The sequence below is a fragment of the Antennarius striatus genome, chromosome 10, assembly GCF_040054535.1.
Source record: "Antennarius striatus isolate MH-2024 chromosome 10, ASM4005453v1, whole genome shotgun sequence".
Classification (NCBI taxonomy): Eukaryota; Metazoa; Chordata; class Actinopteri; order Lophiiformes; family Antennariidae; genus Antennarius; species Antennarius striatus.
In genome coordinates this window covers 17,352,189-17,374,249 of record NC_090785.1, presented here as the reverse complement: position 1 = coordinate 17,374,249, position 22,061 = coordinate 17,352,189, and the positions used below count along the sequence as shown (strand labels likewise).

Sequence of the window (22,061 nt, the reverse complement as noted above, 5' to 3'; positions counted from 1 at the left end):
TAACAGTCATCTTTATTCCTACCTGGAAAGAATTTTTTTTTTCAGCACTCTGTTTACTATTGACTCTGACTTTTCCTCAGCCGTAATGCTGCGCTGGTATTTCACGTCTACAGTCAGTGCTCTACCACCTGTCACTCTGCTTGTCTGTGGCGCTGCATTTCCCATCTTGTGTTTGGCATTCTACCCGTCAGTTCTTTGATGTTCTCTTGGCAAACTGTGTGTCATCAGGTGTTGGCTGCTGGACATCTGAAACCACGGTCACTTGGCCCTTTCTATGAGCAAGAGTGGAGAACACTGTGTCTGGATGTGTCTCTGTGTGTTTTAGTGAGTGAGGGGGAGAGTTTGAGTCACACATAGCACTGAAGTTGGCTATTGAATATCCTCTGGGCATCAGAGGATCTCAGATAGAGGCTTTTTTTAAACCTTGAAGTTTGGCAGTTGGTTCCACAATTTCCACAAACATACTAAACCAACATTGTCCAAACTACCAGAGACCCTTTGTGTAATGCTCTATGTGTAAGTACTATAAATGTGGTGTGTGTGTGTGTGTGTGTTTATGTGGATTCATGCTCACAAGTTTAAGTGTCAAAGAATTTATTTATTTGTATGTCTTGATCAACTTCATAGACTTACCACTTTCACAAGCTCAGTTTTTAAAGTGCATGCGTGTGTGTCCGTGTTTGTGTGTATGTGTGTGTGCGTGTGTGTGCGCGTGTACACGCACTCAGCTGTGGGTGAACCAAGACGACGGGGGAGCGGAGCCGTCGGAGGGGACCAGCGAGGTGCAGAACGGACACCTGGACCCGACCAACGACTGTCTCTGTCTGGGCTCACCCCTCCAGAACCGGGACCAAATGAGAGCTAATGTCATCAATGAGATCATGAGCACAGAGAGACACTACATCAAACACCTCAAGGACATATGTGAGGTACTAGATTTACACATCCACCAGCAGACACAAAGGCTATCCTTAAATGTCAAAATACACAATGGGTAAATACATGGTGAAGGACCGAGTGATGCTACACAAGAGTTGAGGATTCTTAAAGTTTGTTTTGTGTAGGCATCATTTTACAATTGCACACAGTGTCAGTGCCACAGTCCAGCTCTTGCAGGTTTATATTATGAAACATGTTTCAAAAAATTGCCAGGAATTCACACCTAAGAAAAGGAACATTGTGCCAGGTGTAATATAGTTTTGTTTCAAATCATTTGAAATCGTAAATTGACACATGGCTAACAAGGTTGTTTTTTTGTTGTTGTTTTTTTCAAAAAAAAAAATCTGCTTTGATTTTTAAAGTCCAAATCATATTTTAATGTTTAATCACAAACCTGAAATATCTCAACTTGTTATTCCTGTCATGTCTCTTACTCTCAGACCTTCATTATGAGGTGGGATTTGTAGTTAGTGAGGTGCTTTCAGGTTTAATCCTTGGTTTTCAGGGTTACAATGGTATTTGACTTCTCACTGGGTACATTGCCATGGTAACGCTGCACACCTAACCTGCTCTGCAGCAGATAATGTTTGAGATGAGTTGTCAACATGTGTTAAAGCACTGCCTACAATTTTTGGAAAATAACATTAGCCTGTCAGTCACAGCAGAAGCAGGAGCTCAGTGCAAGAATCCTGAGAGGTGTAGCTTCCTCGGTTCAGAAGGTTTCCTCCATCTCCTAGTTATTTTACCTAAAAGTAATATCGGCTCTATTTAATTATGATATCACTCTAGAAATGAAACTAAAGCCTTGTATTGATTATACTCACAAGATGTCAGAGTACAGCTTTGATTTACAGTTTCATAATTTGTGTATATTTATTTCTTCACACCTGTTTGTCGGCTTAATTTAGTTCAGTTTAAATTTCATGTGAATTGCCCTGATTCTAAACTAGTGACAGGATTTACACATTTCCACAGAGAGATCTTTTTTCACAGATGTCCTACTTATATTTAGAAGCTACATCTTCGCTGCTTTTTTTTTGTCTGGATTTATATGTCTGACTTTAATTGTCCAAATTCAGTCTGACAAACAGCAAGTGACCCAAATGTGAACGGGACTTGTTAAATATCAAAAGGATCAAATATAACATTTTAATGAATGAATGTGGTTCTAACCAGGTGCAACGAGACAGTTTTACAAAGCAAAGGTTAGGTCCACATTAGAGTTTATGCTACCTTAATTTATAACAGAGTAGTTCCCACTAAAATCAATGTATTAACATGAGTGACGCAATGCCAGATAATTTCTCTAGTGTGTACTGATAACACGTTTCTCTGCAGAGCATGTGTAGTTGTCAGCAGATAGGAGAAAATGCAGGAAGGGAATATTGTCCACTAATCAATTTAGGCCCCCGTGGACAAACGAACATTTCTCGTCTTGAAAGATTTTTATCTGCTAGTGAAAGAAAAATGCATGCAATCATATTTTAAATCAAATTTTGCTTTTTCAAACACAGCTGCTCACAACATACGTAACAGTTACTTAATGAATATATTGTAGCTTTATAGGATTAACTTCATATGATAATGATTAAACAAATTAAAGCATTCAAGTAAGAACTTTGATGTAGTAATGTCCTGTGTTAATAATAATAAGCCAGTAAACCAATAAAAAAGGTTATATATTATTATGAAACAATCATATCTATGCTGACCTTTATAGATATACATTCAGATATTACTGGAAAATTCCACCTTGCAATGCATTACATAAATGAAGTAGACATTACACACCTTTCTAGGAGGACCAATTCCCACGCCATCTTTTTTCACTCTGGCAGCCCATCTGTAGAATAATTAAGACTTGTGTTCTCGACTCGGGTCGGCTCTGTCATGTCTGAGCTGTTTTAGCTTGGTTCTTTCACCGGTTGTCTCCCCTCTGTTTCTTGGCTCGTCACATGATTGTGGTTGTGCTTAGTCTGGATAAACTGGCTTTAAAATAGTTACAGTCTGCTGCACATAAAGCAATATCGTTACCTCGTCCCACGATGACTGAACTGGTAGGCTGACAGATCTGTCTGGCCTTTCAAAACCCAGTTTAACCCCTGATCCTGCCCAGTATTATTTGCAACCAAAACATGATGTCAAAAATGTTATTATCATAGTAGTGATTAAAAAAAGTACCTGAGTCTCATTATGACCAAGCTCACATTATAGATTCTAACTTACCCAATCACCTTTCTTCATTCCTCTGTTCACCATTTGGTTCCTGTATTCTATCTAAAATAGTATGCTAAAACTAAATGACAAACATATATGTTTACTCTGAGTGTTTGGACTTCTGGTGGAGAGCATAATCTTTTCCTATTAAACAATAGTTAATATACATATTTAACTTGGTTGATGGATATAGAAAAAGTCAGGACAGATTAAAGTCATTTTAAGAATTTAGGAATGCTTTCCATGCTGCTAATCTGCTGGTATGTTTAAACAAGATTGTAGTGGCTCTGCTCATCATAAGAAAGCTGCAACAGGAATTCTTCCCATCTTCTCATCAATGCAAATTGCACACAAAACCATCTGTTTTGGTCATCCCCATCGATTCTTTTGAGAAGATACGAAACCTTTTTTTTTTCAAATGGGGATCAGGCCTTTTAAACACCTTTTGATTATCAGTAATGTCGAATCTTAACAAAAACTATGCATTGCATTTGTATTTCAACAGAGAATCTGTAAAGGGGATTGTGAAGTAAAGACCTACACCTTACAGTAAATCTTTCCCAACATGCCCAAACTTCAGGGCATTTAATTAACCACAAGAAATGAATTGACAAATTGAAGTCATAGTTCATCCGACATTATTAGCTGTAACTCTAGAGAAGCCTGTAAGCTTCTGAGGAGTGAAAGTTCATTTCAATTCTAATGAAATTTAGTCAAGGACTCACCAGTGAATTAAGAGAAATAGTGATCAGAGGTGAGCTATGGTCTTTTCTGTGTTTTTTTTTTTTTTTTTCTGGGCGTCATAATCTTAAAGTCACAGTTCTGCACCTGCCACTTTAACTATGGTTGTTTGCAAGTGTTATATTTGTAATTTGTTTTGCAGGGATACCTGCGTCAGTGCAGGAAGCGTGTCGACATGTTCAATGATGACCAGCTGAAGGTCATCTTCGGGAACATTGAAGACATTTATCGCTTCCAGATGGGCTTTGTTAGAGATCTAGAGAAACAGTACAACACAGAGGAACCCCACCTCTCTGAGATCGGACCCTGCTTTCTAGAACACGTGAGTAGAATAGATTTTCGTAGATATTGGCACTTTTCTCCTGAGCTTAGGTTGTGTAAAAAGTTATTTATTGCATCCCTATTATGCTCTCTTACCAAAAATCTGTCCTTTATTGTACAGCAAGATGGTTTTTGGATCTATTCAGAATACTGCAACAACCACTTGGATGCCTGTATGGAACTGAGCAAACTGATGAGGGATGGCAGATATCAGCACTTCTTCGAGGCTTGTCGCCTCCTCCAGCAAATGATTGACATTGCCATAGATGGCTTCTTGCTCACCCCTGTCCAGAAAATTTGCAAATATCCTCTCCAGTTGGCGGAACTTCTCAAATACACTGCACAGGAGCACAGGTATGGAATCCTTTGGCCCGGTCACTTTTACCTGCTGATTGTATCGTTTTCTGACTTTACACCCTGATGCATTCTGCTGCAGTGCTGCACTTAGAGGTGTTACCTCAGTTCTGCTACACCAGCCTTCATCCTCATATAAAACTGACAAATGTTTTCCTGCTTTCTGTGAGTGTTTTTGATGAAAATATCTAATCAAACAGTCTCAAATACTTTGGAAATTTAAGCTAGAGTAACACAACTGGTTATCATGCCAAGTAAGTTTTATTTCAGTGCATGTCCATAGAATCATGCCACAGAACACTGGGTATGATTAGACCTACCGAATGTGTATTTGGGCGTTTGCTTGCGTGTACACACGTATCAGCATTTTTCCTACAATGTGTGAACAGCACAGAAGCTCAGTATACAATCTAAACATTTGCAGATGATCTCTCATACACAAGCATCCAGATGAGCAAACACATGCGTGCAAACCCACAGAAACTTGGTGTAAGTGATTCAGCGTCTCTCAGCCAGCTCCAGGTCATTCACAATCCATGCGTTCTCAGCCAGAGAGGGACAGGTGCCAGCACTGCCAGCTCTGCCTGCCAGACCACGGTGTTAGGAGCTGTGCAGAATCTGCCAGATATAGGCCTTCTCTCAGTCACACACACACTAACAACACTGTCACATACACAAACACACATTATCTTCCAAAGCGAGGATTTGATCCGTTGTGAATCTAAGCCAGAAGTATAAATCCAGCTCAGTTAGCATAGATGCAGTCAGAGTTAACTACAAATAGCAACAGTGGCCGCACAGAAATGAAATAGCGCCGCATTATTCTGACTCTGTCATACTACGACTTACTGCTTTGAATCCAGCCAATCTGGTAATAGACACTGGCAGCTGCACCTTGATTTTTAAAGATCTTGAAAAGCTGTCTTTTCCCTTTAAGCACCCCAGTAGTAATAATTCACACTCTTTGTCCATAGTGACTATCGATACGTGGCAGCAGCCCTGGCAGTAATGCGGAACGTCACTCAGCAAATTAACGAGAGGAAGAGGAGATTGGAGAACATCGACAAGATCGCCCAGTGGCAAGCCTCTGTTCTGGACTGGGAGGTGTGTGCATGTCTAGACTGCGGAGTAATTACCAAGCATCTGATGTTTTACTGATACAATCTGGTACGGTCTGTTTAGCCCATCTGTTTAGTCATATATTTTGCCAAAGGACTGAATAACTTTGATTTTTTTTTTTACATATACAGTATATCAGCCCCCTTTTCCAGGCTTTCTGTTGAATGTACAGAAGGGAAAGGATAATTTTTTCTTTTTCTTTTTTTGTTGTTGTTGTTGTTGTTGTTGTTGTTGTTGCATGTCCTTATATGCTTTTAAAATTCACTTATTTCAATTAAACATTTGTATTTTTAACAGATGCCTTCTCAACTTTCACTTTCAGACTATCATACCTCAACATAACGCTGTATTAGATGACTGTCTAATATGATTCACCTTTTTAATGTTTAAAGTAGTCATCCAGGTGCTTATCCTATTGCTTTTAATCTACTAGGCCAAAAGAAAATCAGCAATGCTGCAACAAAATTATTTTATTCTCAAAAGAGAATGGTCAGTCAGCATCCGACATTTCCCATAGTACAACTTGATCACATATTTTGCTAGACCGCCTAATACTGATAAACACAAACAAGTTTTACAGAGCAAATGTCTCATTTTGCAAAGCAGACATTAATTTTCAATGCCAGGCTGAGGTGCAGCTGATGACTGCTGCTGTCACATCATCAGGGTTAACTTGTCAGATTTGAAAAAAAGATGTTATATAACTGTTTTCACAGGCTGGCACTGCTCGCTGTGATCTATTTGTAAACTGATGTGTAAAATTAGAGTAGTTGGGCTATTTTGCTTTTCACAGTTACATCTATTAAATGCCCTTTTGGTGCCATGTTCATTTATGAATTGATTATCTGTGCTTGTGTTTTTCCAGGGGGACGATATCTTGGACAGGAGCTCAGAACTCATCTACACTGGGGAGTTGTCATGGATCTATCAGCCTTATGGACGCAGTCAGCAGCGAGTCTTCTTCCTCTTTGATCACCAGCTGGTCCTCTGTAAGAAGGTGGGCTCTCTCTCTTCCTCTCTATCTCTCTCATTCATTTTCTTACTGTATTTTTGAAGCTTTTGCTGGCTGGAAGAGAGCTGATAAGCCTAAACAAACAGTGTGCAGTCTTTATGTATGTAGCTGGTGGCAGCGATGCTTGAAGACAATGTGACTTCTTCCTTGACCTTACTTGAGAGTTGCAAATGGATTATGTAACACCGAATGAGATGCAGTAGCACCCAGCGAAGATGCTTTTAAATCCTCATCACCTTTCACAAAATGAAGCTGTGGTAGTTTGGGCTGTGATGCAGCGAGGCTGTTCTCTCCTGTCAAGCAGATGTTCACGCTTGGCTGGGCTCTACAACGCATGTAGAAAAAGACACAGTCACAAATACTGACACACACACGCAGAGAGGCTGAATGACTGCCTCATCACACATGTGTACAGAGAGGAACAATAATTTCACCATTACACAGACAGCCACAAAAGAAAATAACAAAGAATTAGAGAAATGCTGTCTCCATCTCAATCCTTCTCTCTCTATTCATCCTGCCATTCTTCTCTCTTCCATCAACATCTCTGATGCCAGAAATTAAGTCCAGTATTCATGCAGATGACCACATATATTTACTTTTCTGGTCCACTAAATATATTCTGCTCCAAGACAGAAACTTATAAATTCTGAGCTTTGTTCTTCTGCACATCCTCGTAACAACATGTGTTGCCCTCAGGGTGCGTTAGGAACACGTTGCTCATGTAGCTCTCCATCTTGTCCTTTATCTCATCCTTATCAGTGCATGGATGCAGATTTGTCTCTGTATGCTTATTAAAGGATACGTGTTCTTTATTTTTTCTTGTTACCTTCCCTGTCTTCATAGCGTAACTGGATGTTAATGTCCCAAGGCAGTGGTCTCAATGAAGTTTTTTTATGTGGCCATTTTTTCAGTTTCCGGTGTGTTGTGGTGCAAAACCTGGTAGTTAGCACACCGTACGCATTTGCATTAGAGTGTTTTTCTTTAAAACACTGTAGAAGAATCTCACATGTCCATTCACAAGCATCATCTCTGTACGTAGACCAAAGCATGTGTCCCGTTCATCACCCTAATCCCTAACAAAAGAGCCTGTGGACACAAAAATTCATATGACTCAAACTAAAACCGTTAAAATTCATCATTTCATTCTGTACTGAAGTTGAAACTACAGAGAAACACTCATTTCCACTTTTTCTTTTGCTATGAGGCAAACAGATTCAGGTGTATCTCAGCAGGCGTCCATCTGGAACAGTTATACCTGTTTTTGCAACTCAAAAGATCACAAAATTATGACTGCGGTAAAACAAAAAAAATGGAATTTCAATTTAAATGTTATAAAATGTGTTCACCACAAAGCAGTAGTCTTTCCATTCAATGAGCTCCAGCTCAATTCTAGTCCTGCCTTTACATTACAGACGTAAAACTCCGCCCGCCAACGCTGCTAACATGTTTAGTCCTGTGATCATTTTATTACGTCTATCGTTCTATTTTATTATTATAACACGTCTGTTCTGCTTTAGTTTTCTCAGCAAAGCCACCTCCTGGTTCTACTAAGCCAACACAAGCATTTGCAAAGGAACGGAATTAAATCTCACATCCAAACAAGCCAAAGAATGGAATCATGCCGTAGCATATTTTATTACCAAGGTCATGATGCCTTTAAGAGTAGTGGAAAAATAGGAGATGTAAAACTTTCGTTTTTATTTTATTCATGTTCAAAAAGAGGATTAATTTGTCATACTTAATTAAAAATGTTTCTAGCCAAAAAAAACCTTCTGTTTCCATTCCCTTATGGGTTATTGTAAATGATAAGAAGCAGGAGAAGATCTGTGAAATACTGTATACTCCAAAATCAAGGTTGTATTTATTCTGGGAATGTATTCTTAAATTATTAAACTTGCATTGGTTCAGTTTGGTAGTATTCACTGATGAAATGGTGAAATATTTAAAATATGTTTATTGGCAGGTGTTTGGATGATTGATAAATGAATCAGGTTAAGATAAACATTGTCTGGTTGCAGCCTTTCTATGTGACCATGACTATTCAACAGGGAAATTTGCATCAGCTTTTAGTCTGACTTTCCCATTGCTGCCAGTTTTTTTTTTTCTTCCTTTCTTTCTTTCTTTACTCCCTAATGATATTGTGAAAAGATTTGCTAAAGTAAAAAGTCAATTACACTTTTGATCCATAGCCTGAATTCCTGTTGAGGAAGGCAAAATATTCAGGCCGTTTAATGATAAAATCCAAAGCACTGCCAGTGGTAGTCCTGTGTCAGAGGTCTTGGGATTGTTTTTGTTGTGATAGGAAACAGTTTTGTATGTGTGGTTGTACTTGTTCTTGTTTCTGAAGCACAGTGTCAGTACTATGTTGATTTCTGATTTGATCGACACATTTAGTCCTTGTGAAATCACACTTTTTTATTAGATAACTGTAGTACATTTGTAAAACATGTTTTATCTGCTTGTTTGTTTTGTGTTTGCAACAACAGTAGATTTTCTCCTTCAGATATCTCCTACAAATATGGCTCAGATACAACCTGCAAAAATCTTTATTGATGAAGGGAACAGAACATAAAAACAACACATTGAGAAATTTTGATGACAATTAGTCGAAAATTAATATTAAAATACTTAAAAACGAAATGTATCATTTTAGGGTTTTTTTAAGGAGAATTCAGTTGTAAACTTGTGCATGTTCACATTGGTTTCTCAAACAGTAAACTGATGGTTATGGACTGGCTAGTTGGACAAGTAACCTTAAAATCTGGAGTGTTTGGAACCTGTAAGAACATTTTTGCACATTTTCTGATATTTTTGAAGCTAAATTTACACCTGTCTGATTTAAAAACTGACCATCATAAACATTACAAAATAGAATTTATTTTAGTGTTGTTGCCTGGAGACCATCTACAAGATCTAGTATCTCAGATAGATGTATACATTTTTGTCTTTACCGATTGGACTGTTAGCTGTAGTAGATATTTAGAACTTGATGGAAAGACTCTCATCGGGTGAGATGAGCTTCAGTGGACTCACATTAACAGACATTCTCTCTCCTAGGATCTCATACGCAGAGACATCCTGTACTATAAGGGCCGTATTGACATGGATCGTTACGAGGTGCGGGACGCCATTGACGGGCGTGACGATGACTTCAACGTCAGTGTAAAGAATGCTTTCAAGTTGTGCAACAAAGACAGCGATGAGATTCACATCTTCCTGGCCAAGAAACCAGAGGAGAAGATCCGCTGGCTGATGGCTTTCCATGAAGAGAGGAAGATGGTGCAGGAGGACGAGAAAATTGGTTAGTTACGTACTTCCCTGTTTTAAAAGCATTTGTTTCATTCGTATTGGGTCAAGTCAAGCTTCTGTTCTGTGCTCCATGGACTGCAGCTGACTACAAAACAAAACAGGACAACCCTGTGTTTTAAAATTGGTTATGACAATCCTGATTCCTGAAAAAATCAGGATGTATGGGATGATGCATAAATCATTTTGAATCAAAAGTCCACTTAATACAATAAAAGGCCAGGATCAGCAGGGATGTCCCTAAAAGAAACTGTGAACTGCAGTCTGCGTTGTTCCAAAAGCATTTTTTATTCTAGTTAAGGTAATCTCGTCTTATTTGAACGATCTGACTGGACTGTATTTGTTTAAGCTCATTTCAGGGAGGGACAGAAATCGACTGCTGGGTGAACTAAATTAACTAGAGACGGCTGCACTGCGCCGTCACTTAATAGGCTTGTCTTAACAGAAATGGTCTGTGTGATTTCAAGGTGATGTTGAGACAATCAAATGACTCATAAGTTTTCTGCTCCAACTCTTGCCTTCATTGTTTTTCAGGTTTCTTTTGTCTAAAAAGGAAATGCTTCAGCACCTCTGAAATGATGTGACGTCATCGTCATTGTAACTTCTGACACATTATACACAGCTGGAAACTTTTTTAGCATATAAAAACATTTTTAAGTTTTTATAAATCAGTCCACATGATCCCATAACAAAGACTTAATTAAAATGCAGTCTATATCAACGTTTCTTTGGCTATAGTGTCCAATCCTCTAGTTGCTACATGATTCAGAGCTGATTGAAACCACCTCAGGGGGAATGTTGTGTAGCTTTGTAGTAGTAGTAGTACTAGTAGTAGTTGTGTTGTAGTAGTAGTGGTGTAGGAGTCTGGTCTAAATCCAGCTTTCATTCATTTGAAAACAGCTTGGTGAACACATGTTCTGTTGTCTTCCCACTAGATAATAGGACTAGCCTCAGCCAACTTTCAATCCAGTGTGTTTTCATGGTTTCTAGTGTTTACATGTTAGATCTATATTTTTCTGTCTCCACCAACAAGACCCACAGGCTTGTCTGTCTGTACAGAATTAACAGGGAAGAGTCTGTTCACAATGGTGCCGACAGACGTTTCTCAGATGCTTTGTAGACGCCCTGAAATAGGGCATCCCATAAGTGGTTTCTTCCAACTGCTTATTTTCATATTTGTTTTGTCATAATTTAACAAGTTAACAACAGCTTAAGTGACTTTCGTGTCAGTGTTGTCACATTCAGAGTTTTCTTTCTGGCTATGGGGCATTTGATTTGATTTATATTTGTGTTATATATTTGGTTACAATAATGTGCATCCTTCACCTACACTTGGATTAGTTCCATTTGTAATCAGTACCAGTGTCATATGAGAGGCTCCACAGACAGCGTCTTTCAGCCTCATATTGAAACATGTTCATGACCACGGTCTTTAAACGTGTAAAGACTGGGTCGCCTTCAGGATCCTCACTTGTCTTGTGGTTTGACCCTGGTAACGATTTGACCTGTTTGATTTTCCCCTCGTGGCTTTGGACATGTTTAAGATGTAAAGGTTAGGATTTTCTTGGGACTCATGTGACTCACAGCTCTACCAGATAATCTTAAGTATGAAACATTCAAAACAGATGTGCTCGGGGGGGGGGGAATTCCCCAACACCAACAGTCTCTGGGGTTTTTCTTGTTCTGTTTTTTTATTTGTAGCTATCATGAAATTCAGACTAAGCATGTGTTTAGAAATTCTATTACATTGCGTAGGTATAAATTTCAAGTCTCGTGACATGTGGGATCCTTTTTTTCTATAATCATGACTGATCTTGTGTAAAAATTTTAAAACATTCAATATTGTTTGTTGGTCAGGATTCGAAATCTCTGAGTACCAGAAGCGGCAGGCGGCCATGACGGTGAGAAAGGTGACCAAACAGAAAGGTGAGGCAACAAGAAGATATCAGGTGATTTCCCTTTCTTTTCCTAGCTGGTGTGCTCTGTCTTCTCATCGCTGTTTACTCTTCCTTTAAACTGTTTTCTTTTCTTTTTTTACTTTCCACACCACACTTTTTTTTAAATCCACCTACTTTGTGAATGAACTGGACTATCTCTGTGCTAAGACAGTTAGATATGTCAGGTGGATTCATGTCTTCGTGTATATTACTTTTGCCGTTAAATGTTTGTCAGCCCCTACAAAAAGGATGACTTGATGAGTTAAAGCAGCTGTTAAGCATCAATGAAAAGACAGAGGGCTGTTTGCATGAAGTGTTGAGTTTAAAGGATGATGTCAGTGTTGACATATGAGTCCTGTGTCACGCTTGTCTCGAAAAATCCAATACCTCAGACAGCTGTTTACATTTTTTGTCTTTACTGAGCCGCAGTAGTTGGTGATGCCTATCACTTTTTCACAGTAAACACAGAAACAATAATCATTCTTTGGTGCTGATGCTCAGTTCATTTGCAGTTCAGACTCATTTTATTGTTTTTATTATTATTATTATTAATATCATTATAATTATTATTATTATAATTATGCCACACAAAGTGATGAGAAAGATGAAGGAATTAGTTGTGTTGGTTCGTCTGTCACAGTTCAAGTCAGGGGCGTAGCTGAAAAACTGCTTTGTATTATTTTCACAAAATTAGATATACAGTACACTTCAATAAATACTGGTCCATAAATACTGGGCCTGTTTGCTATGAAGGAGATTTGTAGTTCTGTAGTTTTGTTTCTATGGTTATAAGTTGAACTTGCACATCCTTGTGACTGGGTTATGTCTCAGCTGACAGCTTTTTGGGCCGCAAATGAAAAACTTGTAAATATTTTTTCTTTTAAGTTTATATTTACACCTCCTATGTACTGGATGTGGTGCCTTTTGATATTTTTGTACCTATAAACTTTTTTATTTATTCACTTATTCATATATTTGTTCATTTAGTTTATGATAAGGGAGCTTATTATCAGATTTGAAATTACAAACAAGAAGTATGGATTTTTCTAAATGTCTTCTGCATTCTTCAAAGTGAACTGTCCCATGGTGGACAATGGCTTCTTTATTTTAAGCCTTTACCGTAACCTTACAGCACAAATCAGCTGGAACATGAGGGTACTGTGTCTTACTTTGTTGTTTCATGACTTTAGCTGTAACCAACTGCTTTAACAGTGGCCACCAACTACCTCAGTAGAGGACAATCATGTAAAACAAGTTATTCCTGACAGCTAGTTCCTGACAAAGCACCAGACACAGGACCCACATGTCCTGAAGTGCTGCCATCATCCTTTATAAGTTAGCATTTTAGTGCGAGGCTAGCTGTATGTACATGTACCATGACTGATGTTCTTGATATTGTCGGTTTCAAATGAGCATGACCATCCATGAAGGTATTAATTAACCAATGACTACTGCTTGAATGTTCTCTTTGATGTTAGGGTCCCTGTAGATGACTTTCAGAAGTAAATGTTGTTGTGTGTTTCTAAGTGCTGTATGTGTACATGGCTGGCACAAGGTGAAGTACTCTCTTGAATTTCAGATTCATTTATAGATTTCATCTTGAGAAAGAAGGCCATGTTGTATGGACATGGTTTGAAAATGATAAAGGTATATGCACTAGAGTTCTCCTTAGCGCTAGCACAATAAGATGCCATGGCAACTGCTAAGTAGCATTGGGAGCTCTTGTGATTAACGTTGGCATTGGAGCATGCAGTCACAGTTCAGTCCTGTTTACAGGCATTATCTTGACAATTCAAGATAAACAGGTTCAGCTAAAAAGTAACGCAGCAAACCCTTCCCACTGCTAAGACAGTGTTTGGCAAAATGCTCTAACAAACCATTTTGTTTTCACATCTTGCCATGGCAACTTGAATATTTCATCTCCAAATATTGATTGTATCTAATTTTTAATTTCACTAGCATAGATGTGATGCCTGTAGACTGTAGCTAAATGACATTGTATTGTAGACTAGTTAAATGCATATTAAAAGCTTTCTGTTGACTCTGTTTTTGTTATCAAGTAACAAGGGTGCTATTCAAACAAAAGAGTCGTCAACAAACATGGAAGAACTTTGTCTTATGTCGTCCAAACGCCTGGTTCCATCATCACACCAGTCACAACTCATTGGTTCTCTTGTTTGCCTGCTGCAGCTTTGATTGAATAGCATCTTTGGTCTCCCTTGTGTCATCGCTAGAGCTGAACTCCATGTTCAGCTGTCATCATATGATCATACTGTGTCATAGCTTAGGTTTAATATACTGGAATGACACCACTGAGGGCTCATTCTGTTTGTGTACATGCCTGTCTTCTTTGGAAGCATGACTTGGTGTTGTGTAGTTGTTCTGATTTCAGATAAATTACTGACAATCTTTCCTGTTTGTTATCCACCTCTTTCTTTCTCTCATTCTCTTTGTGACCTGCACTGCCTCCTTCCCCCCTCCTTATGCCCCTTCCTGCTTTTTTTTTTTTTTGCACCTGCCTTCCTAGGTGTAAACAGGTGCACGCCTCCCTCGTACCCACCCCCCCAGGACCCCCTCAGTGCGGGGCAGTATGAGGTTACGGAGGACATGGCACAAGGAGAAGTTTTTGAATTCAGTCAATCCAAAAGAGGCCAGGCTCCATTCTGGCAGAATTTTAGTAAATTAGCTCCATTTAAGAAATAGAGATACACAGACTCTTCTGAAGGACCTGCTATTTTTCTTAGAAGCACTACACACTGGATGATCATGTTCCATAATGAAGAGAATCCCCAAAACAACACACATACGCAAGAGACTTCGATAAGGACCAACCATAATATAGAAAGTGATTGCAAGCAGCAAGAGGACTCAAGACTTAAGAAAAAAGTGAGACTTGACAATTCATATATGTTAATAACAGTCTTAGTTATCATGCTTTTCCAGCTGAGTCTACTGTCATGAACTCTTTCCCTTGAATTCTGCATATTCACACCATCTGAATGTCCTGGAGTTACTGAGATTATTTTGTTAATTCATTGTGAATCAATCGTCTGGAGAAAAGCTCAAGGCCAAGTGAGGGCATCCGTAGTGCTGAGATCTCGCAGTGCTACTGTCTGATTATTGCGCGTTGCATTCTTCTGTATGTGCATTTGATTAATGGTGGGGGGCTCAGCTGCCAGATTTGGTCATCTGAACGACCTGTGACGCTCCACACCGTTTGACCTCCGATCGCCGAGCGATCAGGCCGACGTCTGCATCTGGACCTCTCCACTATCACTGTTTCACCGCCCTGTCCATCGCCGTCGTTTAGCTTTCTGTGCTTTCCTCGATCTCTTAACATCCTTCTTCTGGTCCCTCTATCTGCCGTTCCACCTGCTCATCCTGTGCAGCTCTCAGAGGACGAGCCTCAATCTTCTGGAAACCTGCCATTGGTGGCGATACAATGGGTCAGGCAATAAATCAGTAGATGTAACATCAATAGAATATTCACATCCTTTCACCACATCACGTCTGACAGGGTATTCATAACCCATCATGCACAGGGGCTGGGGGATGCATTTGTCAGAGGTTTTGTGAATCAGATGAAACAGCTGAGAGCAGGAGATAGGCTGGCTATGGTCTGCCTACCTTTTTTCATAGCCCCTCTACACCCACCTCCCCTTCCCCCACAGAGACCACCCCTGTAGCACTGTGCTGGCAGCTCGTTGGGTGTTTTGGAAAGAGTACAGCCCACCTTCAGAAAACATTCAGTGGGAGCTGAAAGGGAAATCCATACATTGGCCAAGGACTAAAATTATATCTCGTTTTCATGACAGCTGCAAAATAATTCCGCAGCTGACTTAATTATGGTGCGCTTCCGTAAAAAGCACATCACCTATTCTGTCTGATCTCTTCTTTTTTCTTCATTCGCATCACAGCAGTGCAAACATGGGAGGCCTTAGTGTGAGATTCCCAACCAGCACAAGGGGGAATGGTCCAAAAATGATAGAAATTAGAAGTAAACAGGACCACCTTGTCATCTGGTTTGGAGTCTGTGCTGAAGCAGAGCACGCTGCTGAGGTGTGAGGGAGGCAGGAGGGGGAGTTGATGCGCGGCATACAGGTGGCCTCTGACAGATTCGTGCATCTCTGAGGTTCAAAATCACAGCCCTCTTTCCTCATCATGTTTTTGTTTTTTTTTCCGCGTGTGATCCGTGTTCTGGCAGTTACTCAGCACTTTCACAGAGAACTGACATCAGATTGATTTAGCTGAGTGAAGTCTGATCCCACGTCAGCAGCAGTGTTCAAAACGAGAAGCTCTAGGAGGACAGACGACTGATTTACAAAAATGATGAAGGTGTCTTCTTTTCTGCAGCTGGAATGTAAGTGACACACCTGTCCTTGGTTTGTGATCATATTTCTAACCACCAATACAGAATTACTTCTTGTGTTGATTTATATCACCCAATGGACAGTACATATACAGTATGACAACTTGTGCAATGTGATACATCATTATATATCTTCACTATTCACTACAATGTGATATGAAAGAGTTATATATCGTTCTATGTCATTTGTTGGCCTTCTTATGGGCCTTATAACCTGCTGGAGAAAACACCTTAGAATTGCTTTTGTATGTTGTGTAATTTATGTTTTATTTCAGTAAAGACAGTTGAGAAACGGGTGAGTTGGCTGCTGGTGTGTGTAGAGACGGCTCCCAGTGAGATTGTTGTGGAAGATAACTCCCTGGTCTTGCACAGCGAAAACATATCGGTTCCCAGGCCACGATAACCTCAGGTCCCGAGCTACGCCCACCCCCATTCCCAAACTCCATGTCGCCACCGCCAGTACCGACACACAGACGCGAGCATGCAGGCAAACACACACACACACACACAGACACACACACACACACACAAAATAAGCATGCACACTTTGCTGGCCCGTTCTGCTGCAGAGAGGAGAGATGCTATCTAACAGTGCCTTCCAGCATTCCACTAGTGATTATCTATTCAGTTTCACAGGCAGATTTGAATTAGTCATGTATTTTCCCTTCAGTGTGGGCATCTCTCTCCGTCCCTCCTTCTCTCTCTCTCTCTCTCTCTCTCTCTCTCTCTCTCTCTCTCTCTCTCTCCTTCTCTTCCTCTCTATCTCTCCTTCTCTCTCTCTCCTCTCTCTCCATCTATCTATATCTCTCTCTCTGTCTGTCTCTGTTTATCTCTGTTTTTCATGCACACTGGGAATTCCTCGGTCCCCAGTGCATGAGATCCACTAGGAAAGGAACTTATAGAGGTCAGGCCTTTTCCATATGAGTAGATACTGTGCTGTCTGACTGAAACACTTAGAAAACACCTAGCTATATTATATCACACATCACAGTAATTTTATTGCAAAAAAAAGAAAGAAATCATTCTAATTTCAGACATTTAGAATCTACATAGAAGTCCTTTATTGTTATCTATTTAAAACTCAGAAATATTTAATTTACATATAAATATATATATAAAAAGAGGAGATTTTCTTTAGTGAAGCTAGGTTTCACAAATACAGTATATTATTAACAGTGAGTTACGAATCAACAGAAGAATCTTCTATTTTACCTTTGTCAGCTACACACTGTAAATAGTGTAAAAAGAACAGATCATATATTTGGATATTGGTATTTTGCGTTGGAGACGAATGTTGTTCCAGTTCTAGCGTGCGGTAGACCTCAGTACCAGGTAAATGCATGCTTGTGGCATCCAAATATTTTGCATGAGACTTAAGACTCTTATCAGATTGTTCAGTTTCAATTCACTTCAAATGGGATTTTTTTTCCACAACACTGAACCACCCATTTGTGAACCCACACCGTCTCACTGAAGGGAGCTCCTTTCTCTGTCCACCTGTCTCCTGCTCACTGTGCATTACAGTTACTGTAGCTTCTGGTTTTATTTATTCTCACGTAGAGCGGAACGTCTTTCCTCCAGCTCAATCAAAGACTGAACCCTTGATCGGTGAACCTAAAGGCACTGACGCTCGCTTTGCCCAAATATAATGGGTACTTTAAAGTGTAACATTATAATTAATGCGCATATATTATTTCAAATCTTAATTTCTTTTCTTTGACTCCAGCCAACACTGTCATGGCTCAGAATTGTTCTTTGGAATCCATTAACTGCTGAGACAAAACGGGTATCATTTTTCTACGACATCGGTGAACCAAATAAGAGTTAGCGATGATCATGGGAGTGTATAGATTTGTAGTCATGCAGAAGAGCTGAATAAATGCGAAAACTCTAGGGATGAGTTAAAAATAAACATAATCCCGAACACACACACACACACAGAAACACACATACACACTTTCAATTCATGTCGTGCTCTTGTTTCTATTTAAGAAATGATTCTTTACAGTATAATAACTTGACAGTACAAATTAATTCCTCACTTGTAATCATTGAATGTAGTATTAAATCTGACCATCTTGGCCACCTCCTTAAAGGGTGTACATATCTGTTTCATTTTTTCATACCATCCTGACCTTGTGCAGAGAGCAGAGAGGACAGCTTTCTCTGCAGCTGAAGGTTTTTTTTTCCTCATTCTGATCACAAAACCATGACAGCCAAGTTAGCAGCCTGTCAATCAGAGGCCGCTCAGATTTAAATAGATCCTTCTATTCCTGGGTGTGCATGAGTCGTTCACTCACGTTTAACGGAGATCCTGCAGTTAGTTATTCAGTCCTGTGTTGTTTCAGAATAGTCAGGGTACAACCGAATCTTCAATGAGCCATATGTTGATGTGGTGTTCAATGACAGGAAGGTTAACAGAAGACAGACATCCCACTTCTGTAATCTCTTCATTGTATATTACCATCTAGTTTGAGGTATGGATTTTTGCTTATCGCAGAAACTTTTACTCACAGTATCCTTTGTCACCATATGCAAACATTTGTCATTTTCTTTCTTGCTGGCCTTTTGAGTTTTATTATTTGTTGTAGAAATGAAAAACCTGAAAAATAATGCCTATTCAATCCAGAAACTGTGAATGGAAGAGTGGAGATGTCAGCTGTATGTACATTATATGTTTTGATGTAATCAGAAGCACTGGGAATATGTTGTACTTTGCTGTAAAAAATAAATCCATATCTGATATAGCTGTACTTTTGTTGAAAATAAAACCTCTACAGAACCTGCATATGGAGGCGTCAGTGTGTGAGTGAGAGCATTGTGCTGTGGTTTCCTGTTGTGTGACATCATTTCCTATTTGTGGGCCCTGTTCCTAGCAGTGACTCACTAATTCCTCTTTGTGCTGCAGAAGAAAGAGTTAAGGTCTCACACACATGTAACAATGAGATAATAACATGAGGATGGTGAAATGTTAGCATGCAAATAACTTCTCTGTAAGCATTAAGATGTGACATCTATAAATATTCTGCTCCAGTTGGCCTCTGAATATAACCTTTGCTTTCCCATGTTCTGAAGATACAAGGTTTTCTAAAATCTAAAGCAGTGGTGGGATACAGATAGTATCACGCTGTGTGTTTCTAGCGGATTCTTGCTAATCTAAGAATAAATTATATGTTTTATTGAAATAAAACACTGAGAAGTTCTGACAAGAGCAATAAACAGTGTTACTGCAGTCCCTAGTGGTCAACCTTGGTGGTGCACTTCCCAAGGGCAGGACAGACTTCCTAACATGGAGCCCATTAGGATGGTTGTCTTTGTGATAAAAACTCTTTAGTAAGCGTTGTTGAGTTAAAAATCAATTTATTCGTAACAGTTTGCATAGTTATGTACAGCTAAAAAGTTAAGAAAAGTCCCCGTCCACTCATCTGATCCAGAGTGGGCCTCATTTAAGTTCAGAGGTGTCGTGTTTCAGGTACCTCCTCAGGATCAAGGGAAGGTCCAAACTGTCAATGGCTGGTTCCTTATCAGCGGGGGGGAGGAATCTTCGTATTGCTAGTCGGGTCTGTGACATCAGTGTTTTTGGCACAACTGGAGCACAAACAGACAAATAAATGGATCAACATGAACATTTTGAGACCTGCTTCACTTGAGGATAACCTTCAGGATAGTCGGTCTCACCTCTCTGCTTGAGCAGCATAACCACAGCTTCGTTCTGCTTGGTGGTCTTGTCAATGATGAGCGTAGGTAGATAGACGTCTGCTCCAAAGTCTATGAGAAGCTGGATGTACTCCAGCCCACAGCCATAGCGGAGACACACCTCCAGAACAGTCTTTGGCTGTTTGATCCTGGCCAGCATCTTCACATCGGTGCAGTTGTAGTTGGGGTTGGCCCCGTGGAGCAGGAGCAGCTTAAAGCAGTTGAAGTGTCCATAAACCGCTGAGATGTACAGGGCCCCCCTGCAGGCTGTGGTATTGGAGGCCCACTCTGGAACTTTGGGTCTGACATCTACCTCGGCCCCAAACCTCAGCAGCTCTCGGAGCACGTCTACGTCGCCCTCCCGGGCGGCGGTCAGCGCCGGGGTGCTGCTGTTGTACTGGCTGCCATTAGGATCGGCTCCGGCCTTCAGCAGGGCGGCCACACAGTCCAGATGTTTCCCACTGACAGCTGTGAACAGGGGCGTCTGGGCTTTCACGTCCAGGCTGTCGATCTGGACTCAAACACAGAACAGCAACGTGTTGGAGCTGGAGATAACACATTCCTGAGACGGTGGGATTTTAGAGATCCAAACACTTGAGTGGCTTTTGCAGTTGAACTACAGCTGCTTTCTTTTCACGGAAACACAATTCTGACATTTTTTATTGATCCATCCATCCATCCATCCATCCATTGTCTTGTAGTAATCCTCTCGTCTACAGACGCTTCCTCTACTTTGCGAGTGTACTTTGCAGGGCTGCTACAGCCTATCCCAGCTGACTACTGGCGAGAGCCAGGGGACACTACAAACCAGGAAAGCCAAAAATGTATTTAAGTATAAAACTCGCTATTTAATCCCTCTGACATTTTTCTTTGTTGTTTTGCAACGCTGCTTTCTGTCTCTGGAGGCATTGATGAACACACAGTTTGCAGGAAAGGAATCAAAAATAAAAAGCTAAAGGAAGTTTAGACAAGGAGGTTAAATGTCACATTGGATGCAGCAAGCTTCTACAGCTATAAGTGTAATAGATAGATAGATAGATAGATAGATAGATAGATAGATAGATAGATAGATAGATACTTTATTAATCCCGAGGAATATATGATGGCTGAGTGCAGTGTATAATGTTGAGCGTTAAATGGGACACTTATTTACATGCACCCAGCACCAGGCACAGCTGTATCCCCCACCCCCACCCCCTCCACACGTATATATCTTACCTCTGCACCGTGCTCCAGTAGCAGCTCCAAGCACTTCAGGTGTCCCAGAGCAGCGGCGGTGCGCAGCGGGGTCACCGGCACCCCCCAGCCACTGCGAGCGTTGATAGAACTGCTGTAACTCTCCTGAGACAGAAGCTTGGAGAGAAGAGTCACGTTGTCGCTGCTAACAGCATTGTTCAAGGCCTGACACGGCTCATTGTCCTCATCCTCCTCCTTAGGCTGCAGCAGGGAGAAGATCTTAGAAATGTCCATCAAACTCATGTTGACAGCTTGGCCTAGAACCACAATGGTGCTCTGGGCTGCTGACAGGCGAAGCCGGGCCGGCTACAACGACAAAAAGGCAAAGATCACAATGGACTGACAAAAGTACTGCGTATACATCTAAATAACAGCGTGGCATTAAAGCCATTTTTACTCATAAACAAATGCTTTGTTCATCATGCTCCACACAATTATTAATTAATCAGAAACAAAGGGTGTTATTCATCAAGCAGAGCAGTTACCTCAACCAGGAAGTGGCTGGAGTTATTCCCCAAAACATCAGAGAAGATAAACCACTGACATCACATGAAGGAAAGAAAGGTTCTCCAAAAAGTGTGTTACGCTTCTACAGGAGCTGCACGTTGTGAAATGTGCAGTATGATGTTTGTGTGTGTGTGCAGGGGGGTCAGAGCTCATTTCTGGGGGGTAGGGGGATAATTTTAGGCCACAGATGGGCCTGGCCAGACTTCCATTCTTGGACGGGCCAGACTCAGGTTTATAATTAGAAAGGTGACAGGAGTGGGACACTCAGCTGGGGGGAGGTGATTATTTCACTGTTCCCCAAAGC

At 40.4% G+C, this 22,061-nt stretch overlaps 2 protein-coding genes across 6 annotated transcripts in view; one reads left to right on the top strand and one right to left on the bottom strand.

Moving 5' to 3' along the window:
* The window catches only part of LOC137602442 (spermatogenesis-associated protein 13-like), a 48,713-nt gene extending 32,099 nt beyond the window's left edge, over window positions 1–16,614 (top strand). For 4 of the 5 annotated variants that reach the window (XM_068325157.1, XM_068325154.1, XM_068325155.1 and 1 more), the window contains 8 exons: window positions 729–929; window positions 4,040–4,219; window positions 4,340–4,572; window positions 5,547–5,676; window positions 6,557–6,688; window positions 9,764–10,007; window positions 11,870–11,938; window positions 14,477–16,614. In XM_068325157.1, coding sequence (XP_068181258.1) covers window positions 729–929; window positions 4,040–4,219; window positions 4,340–4,572; window positions 5,547–5,676; window positions 6,557–6,688; window positions 9,764–10,007; window positions 11,870–11,938; window positions 14,477–14,652 — 1,365 coding nt within the window. In that variant the 3' untranslated portion in view covers window positions 14,653–16,614. Of the gene's footprint in view, window positions 1–728; window positions 930–4,039; window positions 4,220–4,339; window positions 4,573–5,546; window positions 5,677–6,556; window positions 6,689–9,763; window positions 10,008–11,869; window positions 11,962–14,476 lie in introns of all 5 variants that reach the window. The other variant, XM_068325156.1, reaches the window with a different exon arrangement.
* Window positions 16,615–19,696: 3,082 nt separating this feature from the next.
* LOC137602941 (ankyrin repeat and SOCS box protein 12-like) lies at window positions 19,697–21,855 on the bottom strand. The gene is made up of 4 exons (XM_068326074.1): window positions 21,736–21,855; window positions 21,233–21,556; window positions 19,997–20,525; window positions 19,697–19,906 (listed from the first exon to the last, which is right to left on the bottom strand). Exons 2-4 carry the CDS (start codon window positions 21,491–21,493, stop codon window positions 19,761–19,763), a joined length of 936 nt encoding a protein of 311 aa, XP_068182175.1. The 5' UTR covers window positions 21,494–21,556; window positions 21,736–21,855; the 3' UTR covers window positions 19,697–19,760.
* Window positions 21,856–22,061: the final 206 nt, after the last annotated feature.

Bases quoted from the DNA above. Each gene is read 5' to 3' on its own strand.
- LOC137602941 (XM_068326074.1), bottom strand. From the start codon at position 21,493: ATGAGTTTGATGGACATTTCTAAGATCTTCTCCCTGCTGCAGCCTAAG. The intron at 20,526-21,232 runs GTAAGATATATA...GTTTGAGTCCAG, and splicing joins TACTGGAGCACGGTGCAGAG to ATCGACAGCCTGGACGTGAA. The intron at 19,907-19,996 runs GTGAGACCGACT...TTTGTGCTCCAG, and splicing joins TATGCTGCTCAAGCAGAGAG to TTGTGCCAAAAACACTGATG.